The 14,201-nt window shown below is 40.4% G+C and overlaps 1 protein-coding gene and 1 pseudogene across 3 annotated transcripts in view; one reads left to right on the top strand and one right to left on the bottom strand.

Annotated features, from left to right (window-relative positions):
• The window catches only part of LOC123507720, a 70,260-nt pseudogene extending 67,529 nt beyond the window's left edge, over positions 1-2,731 (bottom strand).
• The window catches only part of LOC123507810 (innexin inx2-like), a 79,016-nt gene extending 65,100 nt beyond the window's left edge, over positions 1-13,916 (top strand). For all 3 annotated transcript variants that reach the window (XM_045261019.1, XM_045261016.1, XM_045261018.1), the window contains exons 2-6: positions 3,030-3,251; positions 4,277-4,386; positions 8,488-8,588; positions 11,614-12,054; positions 12,436-13,916. In XM_045261019.1, the coding sequence (XP_045116954.1) occupies positions 3,085-3,251; positions 4,277-4,386; positions 8,488-8,588; positions 11,614-12,054; positions 12,436-12,786 (1,170 nt within the window). In that variant the 5' untranslated portion in view covers positions 3,030-3,084 and the 3' untranslated portion in view covers positions 12,787-13,916. The remainder of the gene's footprint in view (positions 1-3,029; positions 3,252-4,276; positions 4,387-8,487; positions 8,589-11,613; positions 12,055-12,435) is intronic.
• The last annotated feature ends 285 nt before the right edge of the window (positions 13,917-14,201 follow it).

The raw sequence follows: 14,201 nt of genomic DNA, 5'->3' as shown, positions 1-14,201 counted from the left end.
ATAATTGGAAGAACGCTGTTACTTGTGTACAGCTCAATCATAATGTATTCCAAAGGTGACCTATCCTAACCTAACCTATCCTATCCTATCCTATCCTATCCTAACCTAACCTACCCTACCCTACCCTAACCTAACCTAAACCTTGTATTTTCTCTGCGTGACCTGAGAGAGAGAGAGAGAGAGAGAGAGAGAGAGAGAGAGAGAGAGAGAGAGAGAGAGAGAGAGAGAGAGAGAGAGAGAGAGAGGAAATGCTAGTTAGGCGTCATTTGCCTCGCTGCAGTCTAGATATCTCTCTCTTCTCTCTCTCTTCTCTCTCTCTCTCTCTCTCATTTTCTTTATAATGAGAGAGAGAGAGAGAGAGAGAGAGAGAGAGAGAGAGAGAGAGAGAGAGAGAGAGAGAGAGAGAGAGAGAGAGAGAGAGAGAGAGAGAGAGAGAGAGAGAGAGAGAGAGAGCAGGATACAGAGAACAAAGATAGATATTGTTCCTTCATAGAGGTGAGAGATAAGGAGGAGGAGGAGGAGGAGGAGGAGGAGGAGGAGGAGGAGGAAGGCGTGAAGCATCTGATCTCACCTGACTAAACACCTTCCTCCTTGTACTACTATTACTACTACTACTACTACTACTACTACTACTACTACTACTACTACTACTACTATTACTACTACTGCTACTACTAGTACTACTACTACTACTACTACTACTACTATTACTACTGCTACTATTACTGCTACTACTACTACTACTACTACTACTACTACTACTACTACTACTACTACTACTGCTACTACTACTACTACTATTACTACTATCGAGAAAGAGCAATGAATGATGATCAAAAGGAAAAGAAAGAAAAACAACAACAACAACAACAACAACAACAACAACAACAACAACAACAACAACGACAATAAAAACAATAACAGCAACAAAAGCATTCGAGAAAGGAGTGAAAAGAAAAAAAATGGAGAAAAAAACAAAAGATTAGAAGCAAACTTGACAATAACAATAACTGTAACACACACACACACACACACACACACACACACTCTCTCTCTCTCTCTCTCTCTCTCTCTCTCTCTCCGCCATCCTGTGAAAGCAAGAGTATTGGAGAACAGAGCCAGGAGAGTGTAGGATACAACACAACTATATAGGACCGGTATTCAACAGACGCTCTGCTCTCACCACGATTGTTTTCAAAGGCCACGGAGATGATTAGCCTGTTTGCCAAGTGTGTTTCTCCTATTTGTAATGTAGAAATCTTGTTAAACTCACTGAAATCGTTAAAACCACCCTAGAAAACGTTCTGGTCTCTCACTACCATTATATTTCAAAGGCCACAGAGATGATCAGCCAATTTCTCAAGTGTTTCTCTGGTTCGTAACGCAGAAATCTTGTTAATCTGTCACTAGAATCGTTAATACCACCCTGGAAAATGCTCTGCCCTCTCACCACGACTATTTTCAAAGGCCACAAAGATTATTACCCTATTTCTCAAGAGTGTTCCTCCTATTTATAAGGTGGAAATCGTTAAAACCATCCTGAAAAACGCTACGATTATATTTCAAAGGCCACGGAGATGATCAGCCTGTTTCTCAAGTGTTTCTCCTGTTCGTCAAGCAGAAATCTTGTAACTCTGTCTCTATAACCGTAAAAACACCCTTAAAAATCTGTGCGACTTATCTATCTAAAAGGCTTGTATTCTGAAACGCTCTGCTCTCTCACTACGACTGTTTTCAAAGGCCATGGAGATGATCAGCCTGTTTCTCAAGAGTTCCTTCTGTTAATAATGCAAAAATCTTGTTAATCTGTCACTGAAACCATAAAAAGGCTAGTATTCTAAAAACGCTCTAGTCTATCACTACGATTGTATTGCAAAGGCCACAGAGGTACAGTGGAACCATGCGTGCTTTGGGATCCGAGGGGTCTCCAAGCGCACGGGTTCGAATCCTGTCCACGGTCCGAGTGCAGGTTGAGCTTCCTCACTCGGGGCAACGGTTTCCTAGCGGGTGGGCTTTGAGATAGGAGGTACCCAAAAAGTATCCCCTTTAGCCCATAAATTCCCGTGAAAAGCCCACATGGTATAAATAAAAAGAGATGGTTAGCCTGTTTTCCAAGTGTTCCTTCTGTTCGTAATGTAAAAATCGTCACTACAACAACAAAAACAACAACAACAATAACAAAAAGACGGCTTATAACAACAACAACAACAACAAAAACATGTCTTCCTCCTGCAGAAGGTGAGGGCAAGGGCTGGAAAGAAGACACGCCCTTTCTCTAACTTAATTTCACACAGAATGCGGTGACAACGACCCTCCCTCTGCTCTCCCTACTAATCTGTCTCTCACACGCTGAGCTGCAGAAGGCGCTGACGAAGACCTTTCCTTCCTATTTATCTATTTTTTTTCTATCTAGTATTTCCATTTGGCATTTATTTTTATTTTATCTATCTAGCTACTATTTTTATTCTATTATTTCATTATTATTATCATTTATTGAGGCTAAGACGATCACTAATACACACACACACACACACACACACACACACACACACACTCTCTCTCTCTCTCTCTCTCTCTCTCTCTCTCTCTCTCTCTCTCCCTGTTTCTATATTTCCATCTTCCTATGACCTGAACCCATTTAATTAAGAAGAGGGAAGGTTTCGTGACATTAAACGCCCCCTCCCCTCAGTTCTTTTGGCTAACTCTCTCCGCACTGCTCGGGGGCTGTCATCTAAGTGGGCCTTTTTTTTGTGTGTGGGGGGGTTCAATCATTTACACTCTTGATTATATAAATTCTCCCTCTTACATACTAAATCTCTCTCTTTTTCTCTGTGTGTGTGTGTGTGTATGTGTGTGTGTGTGTGTGTGTGTGTGTGTGTGTGTGTGTGTGTGTGTGTGTGTGTGTGTGTGTGTGTGTCTATGTACCTACTTATCTGCCTGCCTATCTGTCTATTTACTTACTTATTTATCTATCTATCTACCTACCTATCTATGAAACACTACCAACACTCAAACTCTCTCATCTTCAGACACTAGTGACGTAGGCGGCAACGGAGACGCCCCGCTGCCCGCCCTTCGCTCACAATGGTGCTGGTGGAGCTGCTATCGAGTCTGAGCGGTCTGGTGAAGGTGAGGAGTCAGGCGGACATTGACAACGCGGTCTTCAAGCTCCACTACCGCGTCACCTCCACCATGCTCTTCTGCTTCTGTCTCCTGGTCACTGCCAACAGCCTCATCGGTGACCCCATCAAGTGAGTCCCAGATAGATAGGTAGGTAGAAAGATAGATAGATAAATAGATAGATAGATAGATTGATTGATTGAGATAAAGATAGATATAGATAGAGAGATAGATTGATAGTGAGTGAGTGAATTGGTTAGTTAGATAGATAGATAGGTAGATAGATAGATAGATATGTAGACAGATAGATAGATAGATAGAAAGATGGATAGATATAAACCATAGGTAAGTAGGTAGATAGGTAGATAGGTAGATAGACAGACAGACAGACAGACAGACAGACAGACAGACAGACAGACACACACACACACACACACAGACAGACATACACACAGACACACCGCGTAGTGTAGTGGTTAGCACGCTCGATTCACAATCGAGAGGGCCGGGTTCGAGTCCCGGTGCGGCGAGGTAAATGGGCAAGCCTCTTAATGTGTAGCCCCTGTTCACCTAGCAGTAAATAGGTACGGGATGTAACTCGAGGGGTTGTGGCCTCGCTTTCCCGGTGTGTGGAGTGTGTTGTGGTCTCAGTTCTACCCGAAGATCGGTCTATGAGTCTGAGCTCGCTCCATAATGGGGAAGACTGGCTGGGTGACCAGCAGACAACCGTGGTGAATTACACACACACATACACACCGCAGTCTAATACTCTCAACCTCAAGTGTTCTAAACAAGTAATAAATTAATAAACAGAAAAATAAACGTTACGACTCTTAAAGATGCATTTATGTGATTTAGGAGTAATGAGGAGAGAGAGAGAGAGAGAGAGAGAGAGAGAGAGAGAGAGAGAGAGAGAGAGAGAGAGAGAGAGCAGAGAGAGTAGTAGTAGTAGTAGTAGTAGTAGTAGTAGTAGTAGTAATAGAAACGTAAATAATACCACATAACTAACTACTCCTCCTCCCCATCCTCATCCTCCTCCTTCATCCTCCTTCTCTCCTCCTCCTCCTCCTCCTCCTCCTCCTCCTCCTCCTCTCCTCCTCTTCCTCCTCTTCCCCCACCTCCTCTTCCTCCTCCTCCTTCTTCTTCTTCCCTACAGCTGCGTGCAAGGGGATCACGCAATGCTGAAGCCAAAGGTAGTAAACACGTACTGCTGGATCCACACCACCTTTACTCTACCAAAGTACATCAACAAGCAGTATGGCAAGGGTGAGTGTGTGTGTGTGTGTGTGTGTGTGTGTGTGTGTGTGTGTGTGTGTGTGTGTGTGTGTGTCCTTTCATCCTACTGTTCATAATTATCCATGCATTCAGTCTTGGTTGTTCAGTTAGCTTAGCTCTATTTCATGTTTCCATCCATTTAAAGGCTTATTGTGTGTGAGAGAGAGAGAGAGAGAGAGAGAGAGAGAGAGAGAGAGAGAGAGAGAGAGAGAGAGAGAGAGAGAGAGAGAGAGAGAGAGAGAGATGTTGGTAGGTCAAAATCGTGCCGTGAGGAAAAGATAATTACTGTGTGTGTGTGTGTGTGTGTGTGTGTGTGTGTGTGTGTGTGTGTGTGGTGTGTGCTGCAATGACGAATCCTCCTCTCCCAGTACACCCACACACACACACACACACACACACACACACACACACACACACACAGTAGGAGGTGTGGGCGGACAGGTGTGTTTGTGTATGTGTGTTTGTTTGTGTGTGTTGGTGAGAGTGAGAGTCATTCATTGCAACACATCATCTTACTGCAACCTTTCGTGTCACTTCAACTCCCTACAACTTACCACTCCTTGCGAAAAAAAAAAATAAATAAATAAATAAATAAAAAAATAAAAATATATGCCATCCGTAATGAACACTCTTTTCAAACTTTCCTTTACTTATCATCTCTTTTCTTTTCGTTCACGTTATATTTCACGTTTCAATGACCTTTTTTTTTTTTTTTTAGTTTTCATTCAGCCAGTTTTTTTTTTTTTTTTTTTCCACGTCTATTTATCCCGTGACTCACGTACCGGGTCTCCTTCCTGTGTGTGTGTGTGTGTCCGTGAAGCTGCCGTGCATTAATGTATCATACAACTTGACACCTTCCTCTTTACCAGTGTTCTTTCCTTCATTTTTTTATATTTTTCTTTCCTTTTTCTTAATTTTCCTCGATTTTTCTTTCCATTTCTTACATATTCATTCATGTTCACTCATTTTCTTTATTTTCCTTCATTTTTAATATTTTTCTTTCCTTTTACTTAATTTTCCTCGATTTTTCTTTCAATTTCTTACATATTTCATTACTTTTCACTCATTTTCTTTAATTTCTAATCATTTTCTTTCCTTTTCCTTCGTTTTCCTAGATTTTTTGTTCACGTACTAAGCACACCGTCTCTTTTCCTTTCTGTTTTCTGTTTTTTTCTTTTTTCTTGTTCATTTTTTGCCTTTTTAATTGTTTCGTGAGTCCACCCGCTAGAAAACCATTGTCCCGAGTGAGGAAGCCCAACCTACACTCGGACCGTGGACAGGATTCGAACTCGTGCGCTTGGACACCCCTCGGACCCCAAGGCACGCATGGTTCCTTCCTGTTTAGTAGTGTTCCTGTTCACAAACTAACCACATCGTCTCTTTTCCTTACTATTTCTGTTTTTTTTTTCTTTTTCTTTTTCTTTTTCATCTTTTGCATTTTTAATTGTGAGCGTTTTTTGTCAGTTTAGATTTAATGAACCTTCATCTTTTAGTTTCGTGAGCTTTTTCTTTCTCTTTTCCAATCGTTTTTGTTGTCCTTGGCTGGCTCAAAAGGATTGTAAAGTAAAAAAAAAAAGGGTGATTGAGTGAAGGATTTGAAAGGATTGTAAAGTGAAAACAGGGTGGAGTAGATCTTGTAAGGATTTGAAGGATTGTAAAGTGAAAACAGAGAAAAATGTGTCTTATATGTTTGCTCAATGGGGAGAGAAAATAGAAACAAGGAAAATGAGAAAGTAGCGATTTTTTCTTTTTTTTACGTAAGAAGGAAATCCGGCCAAGGGCAAATAAATAAATAAATAAATAAATAAATAAATAAAATGATAAAAAAAATAAGGCTCATTGAGGTGCCTGTCCATAAAGAAGATAAATAGATAGAGAGAAAATTTAGAGAAAGAGAAAAATACACAGAGAAAGAGAAAATTTAGAGATAGAGAGAAAATTTAGAGAAAGAGAAAAATACACAGAGAAAATTTTGAGAAAGAGAAAAATACACAGAGAAAGAGAAAATTTAGAGATAGAGAGAAAATTTCGAGAAAGAGAAAAATACACAAAGAGAAAATTTAGAGAAAGAGAAAAATACACAGGGAAAGAGAAAAAATTTGAGAAAGAGAAAAATACAGAGAGAAAGAGAGTAAAATACAGAGAAAGAAAAATACACAGAGAAAGAGAAAAATACAGAGAGAAAGAGAAAAATATATACAATGTGGAGAGACAATGTAGGGAAAGAGAAAACAGAAGGAAAGTATAGAAAATATATCAGAAAATGTGGAGAAAGTAGAGTATAGGAATGTAATGGAAAAATAAGAGAAAAATAGACAAAAAACGAGAAAATAGAAAAAAATAGACAAAAAGAAGAGAAAAATAGAGAAAAATAAATGTTTGGTAAGTGATGGCGCTGCGTGCATTTGTTGTCAGTCTTGCAGTCTTTCCCACCACGCGTGTGCAATTCATCATAACAACAGCAACGACAACAACAACGACAATAACAACAACAACAACAACAACAATAACAAGGCAACAACAACGACTACAATAACAACAACAACAACAACAACAACAACAACAACAACAACAACAACAACGACAATAACAACAACGACGACAACAACAACAACAACAACAACAACAACAACAACTACAATAACAACAACAACAACAACAACAACAACAAGGCAACAACAGCGAAAACAACAAGAACAACAAAATCAATAACAACAACAACAAAAACAAAGGCAACAACAACAACAACAACAACAACAACAACAACAACAACAACAACCACAAGCATGATAATGATAAAGATAACAGCAGAAACAACAATGCTAATAATGACAATAATGATAACAACAACAACAACAACGATAATAGTGATAACACCCAAAAAAACAACAACAAAAACAACAACAATAATGATAATAACAATAATAATAATAATAATAATAATAATAATAATAATAATAATAAGAAGAAGAAGAAGAAGAAGAAGAAGAAGAGGAGGAGAAAATTAAGGAGATGAAGAAGAGGAGGAAGAAAATGAAAGAGAAGAAGAAGAGGAAGACAAAAAGAAAAATAAAGAAAAGGAAAAGGAAAAAGAAAGAGAAAAAGAGAAAGGAAAAAGATGAAAACGATACAATACATTTTCCTTTTCGTTCACACAGCAAAACAAACACAGCCTCGTTTTGTCTGCTTTATGAAACGAGTATTTTTTTTTTCTTTTCACTCACACGAACACCACACAGATCCTACATTCCTTTGTTCGTTCAGCCAGACAAACTGTTTTCCTTTTCCATCTCCTTCACCCAAACACTATTTCCTAAGCACCCTATTTTCATTTGCCTTCGTTCTACAGGACAAGATATTTCATTTTTTCTTCGGTCATCACCATTTTCCCTTTTTTTTCTTCATTCACCACAATATCTTCTTTCCCTTCATTCACCACCACATCTTCCTTTCCCTTCATTCACCACCACATCTTCCTTTCACTTCATTCACCACAATATCTCCCTTTCCCTTCATTCATCAACATATTTTCCTTCCCTTCACTAACCAGAGCAAATCATTCTTCACTCTGTCGGTCCAAACGGGAACTTTATGGAGAGTTTTCTAGAGTGGGCGAGTGAGTGTTTCCTTAATTCCTCGCTCTTAAGAGGAATGCACGTACTGACTGGCAAAGCACCGCCGCCGCCGCCGCCGCCTCCGTCCGCGTGCCTCTATATACCGGCCGTGCAGGCAATGGTAGGGGTTCAGATTAGCGAGGTGGTATAAAATTCGGATATTAAATCATTCGGATTCAGATTCTTATAGTGATGGAGAGTGTGTGTGTGTGTGTGTGTGTGTGTGTGTGTGTGTGTGTGTGTGTGTGTGTGTGTGTGTGTGTTTCCTTTTTTTGTGTGTGTTTTCCTGGATATATTGAACGAGAGAGAGAGAGAGAGAGAGAGAGAGAGAGAGAGAGAGAGAGAGAGAGAGAGAGAGAGAGAGAGAGAGAGATGTAGCTGAACCATCATTTCCTATAATTTTACCTTATACCTGCACACTCAAATCTGTTCCTGCTCTACTGTACCATTGGAGGGCTAAAAGTGGCTTATGTTGCAGGTACTGGCGTGGTGTACCCTGGGATAGGCCCACACACCATGGAGGACGACAGGGTGTACCACGCTTACTACCAATGGGTACCTTTCGTTCTCTTCCTGCAGGTGAGTGGCCATTCATCCTTCCTCTGGTACACTTTGGAACTCCCGGCATGATTCTGTTTCCACATACTTATCATCTGAATTGATTAAGAGGGAGGTTTCAAGACACCCTATGCTGTCCACCTCTCTAATGCAAGAAATAACCAGTACTCTCAGTCATTTATTCCTTTCTCTGGTACAGTCTGGAACTCTGCCTGATTCTGTGTTTCCACCTACCTATCACTTATATTCATTGAAGAGGGAGATTTCAAGACATCCTATGCTATCCACCTCCCTAATGCAAGAATTAACCAGTACTCTCAATCATTCATCTCTTTCTCTGGTACACTCTGGAACTCTGCCTGATTCTGTGTTTTCACCTACCTATCACCTGAATGCATTTAAGATGGAGCTTTCAAGACATTTATGTTATTATTTTGGCTGACACTTTTGACCATGAACAGTGACTAGCATCTTGGTAAGCCTTTGTCTATTGCGGTTTTTGTTGTCCTTAGCAACAAAAAAGATGACGAGGACAGAGTGACAAGGCGTGGAATCAAGAGCATTTCGTCTCATCTCTTTTCTAAATGAAGTGTCCTCGTCCTCTCTCTCTCTCTCTCTCTCTCTCTCTCTCTCTCTCTCTCTCTCTCTCTCTCTGTCCTTCCCACAATGTTACATCTGGTATTTTTCTACCAATACTTTCGACCCAACAGTTCTTCTCTTGCAATTCCTCACGCAGCTTCCTTTGTATATATATATATATATATATATATATATATATATATATATATATATATATATATATATATATATATATATATATATATATATATATATATATATATATATATATATATATATATATATATATATATATATATATATATATATATATATATATATATATATATATATATATATATATATATATATATATATATATATATATATATATATATATATATATATATATATATATATATATATATATATATATATATATATATATATATATATATATATATATATATATATATATATATATATATATATATATATATATATATATATATATATATATATATATATATATATATATATATATATATATATATATATATATATATATATATATATATATATATATATATATATATATATATATATATATATATATATATATATATATATATATATATATATATATATATATATATATATATATATATATATATATATATATATATATATATATATATATATATATATATATATATATATATATATATATATATATATATATATATATATTATTTTATTTATTTATTTATTTTATTTTTTTTACGTCGAGGCCTATAGCGCCTGTAGGCTCACTTGAAGAGTGTGTAGGAAGCGCTGTTCAGTTTCCGCCCATAAGTAGTGCAGGTAATTTTATTTATAGTGGTGCCCATATTAGGGCCCATATCACCGCCCAAGCTCATCTTTGGTGTAACCACCTAGAGCCTGGGTATCATGTATGCCTATCCACTTCCTATTCCACTTTGCCTTTCGAGGTTATACATTACTTCAGAACCTGCGCCTTGTTCACTAAGCTTAATCTCTTCAGTACTGGGACATTTCTATCAGTTCTGGGAATGGTTAAACGATTTTACTTACATTAGGAAGGATTTATGGAGGTCAGAATTAATGGTCACAGTCTTCACTATTTTAATCCCCACATAAGTTTCTGAAGCAGTATGAAATCACCAAATAGTAACCAGAAAGAAAGCGGAAACACGTCATAACAGTGTGGGAGTTACAAGACAACAAAGGGATTAGTTAAGAGGAATATCAAGGAGCCTTTTCATTCTTCTGTTCTTTTTTTGTATTCGTTGTTAATGCTGTGTGGTTTTGATTTGTCTTCCATGCAATACAGTTTGGCGCAGCTTCCCTTGGGTGAGTGCCAGTGTGTGTGTGTGTGTGTGTGTGTGTGTGTGTGTGTGTGTGTGTGTGTGTGTGTGTGTGTGTGTGTGTTGCAGTTAGGCGGTACCAAGGGCAGTACTCTGAGACACCTCTCCGCTGCATCTCCACTGTACTTCCTTTAGACTCTTGTTGAGGTGACGCGAGGTTTCAAGAGTGTTTTACGGATAATTTTCTCCTTCATCTTTTCCTTCCTCCTCTTTGCATTTCTTTCTTACTTTCCTTCCTCCTCTTCCTCGTCCTCCTCCTCCTTTTACTCCACTTTCTGCTTCTTTTTCTTTTCTTTACATCCTTCTTTTTTTTCTACCATATCAAGAGGAGAAACACTCTTGATAACCTGGCTAATCAATAATGTGGCCCTTCAAATCAATCGTGGTGAAGGAGCACAGCGTTTCAGAATACAACCTCAATACAACCATCTAATATTCACCTTAATTTTCCTACTCAACTATCGAACATCACGTTAGTTTCCTTCACAAGTAGACTTTAGACTAGATACATACACACGTCAAGACAATCCCATATAATTAATTTTCCTAACTATGAGATAACACATGAGCAGATTTCAGGCTGTTTATTACTGTGTGTGTGTGTGTGTGTGTGTGTGTGTGTGTGTGTGTGTTGGTATAGTCTGTCTATTCTAAAGTGGCTCCTGGCTCTGGGTGTGAATGGGGTCCTAGAGGAATGCTTGGTTGTCAGATCTTGAGAATAACTGTAGTCTGTCCTTGTGATAAGTGGGCCGATCAACAGAAAACGGGTATTATTCACATCAAATCAATATCATCAATAAGCTACAATGTTTTGAATCCAGGAGCCACTTTAGAGTAGGATGACTATAGTAATGACGTGTCCTGTCTGTATCAAGCACGTCTGATGATAGCTGATCTTGGCCACGGTCAGTGTAGGAAGGGCTTTCACTCGAGGTAACAGTTCTCTAACGAATGGTCTTTCAGATAGAAGGTATCCATAACTATCGCCTTTAGCCTGTATATTGCCGTGAAAAGTCTAAATTGTATAAAAATATGATGACAATAACGATGCCTCTCTCTCTCTCTCTCTCTCTCTCTCTCTGTGTCCGTCCCTCCCTCAGGCCCTCATGTTCTACGCTCCTCACTGGCTGTGGAAGACGTGGGAGGGCGGTAAGCTTGAGTCGATTGTGATGGGTCTGTCTCTGCCTGTCATGAACAAGGACGAGCGGCGGGAGAAGATCCACCTGCTGGCTGAGTACCTCCACGCCTCCATGCACTGCCACAACTTCTACGCCATCAAGTTTTTCCTGTGTGAACTCCTGAACCTTGGCAACTCTGTGTTCAACATGTGGTTTATGAACAAGTTTCTAGGAGGAATGTTCTTCACGTACGGCATCGATGTGCTGGCCTTCACGGAGACCAACCAGGAGGAACGCACGGATCCCATGATTGTGTTGTTCCCGAGGGTGACCAAGTGTAGCTTCAACATGTACGGCCCCTCTGGCACCATCGAAACCCACGACCTCATGTGTGTACTGGCCCTCAACATCATCAACGAGAAGGTACTGAGTGTGTGTGTGTGTGTGTGTGTGTGTGTGTGTGTGTGTGTGTGTGTGTGTGTGTGTGTGTGTGTGTAGTTGCCTTTATCTACCTGTTTAATGTTTGTATTCATCTGGTAGTTGTGTTTTTCTAATTGTGTTTACCTGTGTTTACCTGGCTGTGTTTACCTGATTCTCTTACTCTAGCTGTGTTATTCTAGTTCTATCTACCTGGTTTTGCTTACCTAGTTGTGATCACCTGGTTGTGTTCACCTGAGTTCATTTAAGTACTTATTATCTCGAGGTACTTATCTTGTTGTGTTTCCCTGTCAGTGAAAAGGTTGTTGTGTTGCAGCACTGGCCTCTCATTCACCCGACCACTCCTCACCTCCCCTTCCTTCACAGGTGTACGTGTTCCTGTGGTTCTGGTTCCTCATCCTGGCGGGGATCAGCACCCTGGCCCTCGCGTACCGCCTGCTGGTGTTCTGCATCCCCGCCATTCGGTCCGGGTTGCTGCAGAAGCGGGCACGGATCAGGTACAAGCCGGGCCTGGAAGCCATCGCCACCAAGCTGCACGTCGGGGACTTCTTCCTACTGTACCTGCTCAGTAAGAACGTGGAGCTGCTCTCGTTCGGCTCGCTGATGGAAGAGCTCTCCTCCCGCCTGGTGAAGAGGAACATCCACCCGGACCTGGAGATGACGCCCCGCCCCGTGCCCGCCGTGGAGGCCTACCATCTCATCAACGAACACGCGTGACGCTGTCCCCTGCCGCCACGCCCGCCCCTGCCAACACTCCCCCGCTCCTCGCTGGACGATGTGTACAAAGCCCACACCTCACCACTGTACCACCTGAGTGTGCGGGGAACGTAAGGCGGCGGGGCGGCAGGTGGGCGAGGCGAGGCAGTGCTCATCGCGACACACTACACAGGCCGCCTCCTCCACGCTGACACAGTGGCACCGTCACGCTGCCACTCTGGTTCCTTCCCTTCATCTGGCACAAGATGGACCATTTGCTCACCAGGCTTCACGGTCCACGAGGCTTCACGGTCAGCGAGGCTTCACGGTCCACGAGGCTTCACGGTACAAGAGGCTTCACGGTTCACGAGGCCTCACGATTCACGAGGCTTCACGGTCCACGAGGCTTCACGATTCACAAGGTTTCACGGTCCACGAGGCTTCACGATCCAAGAGGCTTCACGGTCCACGAGGCTTCACGGTTCACGAGGCTTCACGATCCAAGAGGCTTCACGGTCCACGAGGCTTCACTAATCATGAGCTACAATTTATACTCGGTGCCTGGTGGTGTACCTGACATTCTTCTTCTTCTTCTTTTCTCCTTTTTTTTTTCTCTCTTCTTTATCCACAGCTAATATTCGGTGCCTGGTGGTGAAACTGACCTTCTTCTTCTTCTTCTTCTTCTTCTTCTTCTTCTCCTTCTTCTTCTTCTTCTCCTTCTTCTTCTTCTTATTATTATTATCATTATTATCATTATCATTATTGTTATTATTATTATCATTATTATTATTTATCCTCTTCTTTATCCTCTTCCTTTTCTTCTTTGTCTTCCTCTCCTCCGTTACCTCTGTGTTCTAAGTGAAGGCGTGTGTGGAGTGCGGGGAGTGTGGGTGAGGAGTGCGTGGGCGGTGCCGGGCGTGGGGCAAGGCGCGTCAGGCTGGACGTGCACCAGGGAAGACACACGCACGCCCCTGCCCTGCTCTGCCCTGCCCTGCCCACCCCTGGAACCACACTGCGGGTACGGCGGACCACGATACTTGCTTTGTAGATACTGCACGTGTGTGTGTGTGTGTGTGTGTGTGTGTGTGTGTGTGGAAAGAATGAAGGGCACTTATCTTATTGCCAGAGAGAGAGAGAGAGAGAGAGAGAGAGAGAGAGAGAGAGAGAGAATTATCTTTTGTATTATATGATTGAAATTTGAAATAAAATTGTGAAATATATTAAAAGACTGTAATTTCACGTTTCCTTCACGCATATAATAATAATAATAATAATAATAATAATAATAATAATAATAATAATAATAATAATAATAATAACAACAACAACAACAAGAACAGTAATAATAACAACAATAACACCAACTTATCATAAAATAATCTGTTTACGCAAAAAAAGAGAAAATAATAATAATAATAATAATAATAATAATAATA

This window comes from Portunus trituberculatus, chromosome 23, assembly GCF_017591435.1.
Source record: "Portunus trituberculatus isolate SZX2019 chromosome 23, ASM1759143v1, whole genome shotgun sequence".
Lineage (NCBI taxonomy): Eukaryota > Metazoa > Arthropoda > Malacostraca > Decapoda > Portunidae > Portunus > Portunus trituberculatus.
Note: the sequence above shows the minus strand (reverse complement) of the source record. Positions and strands in the feature narration are given on the sequence as shown.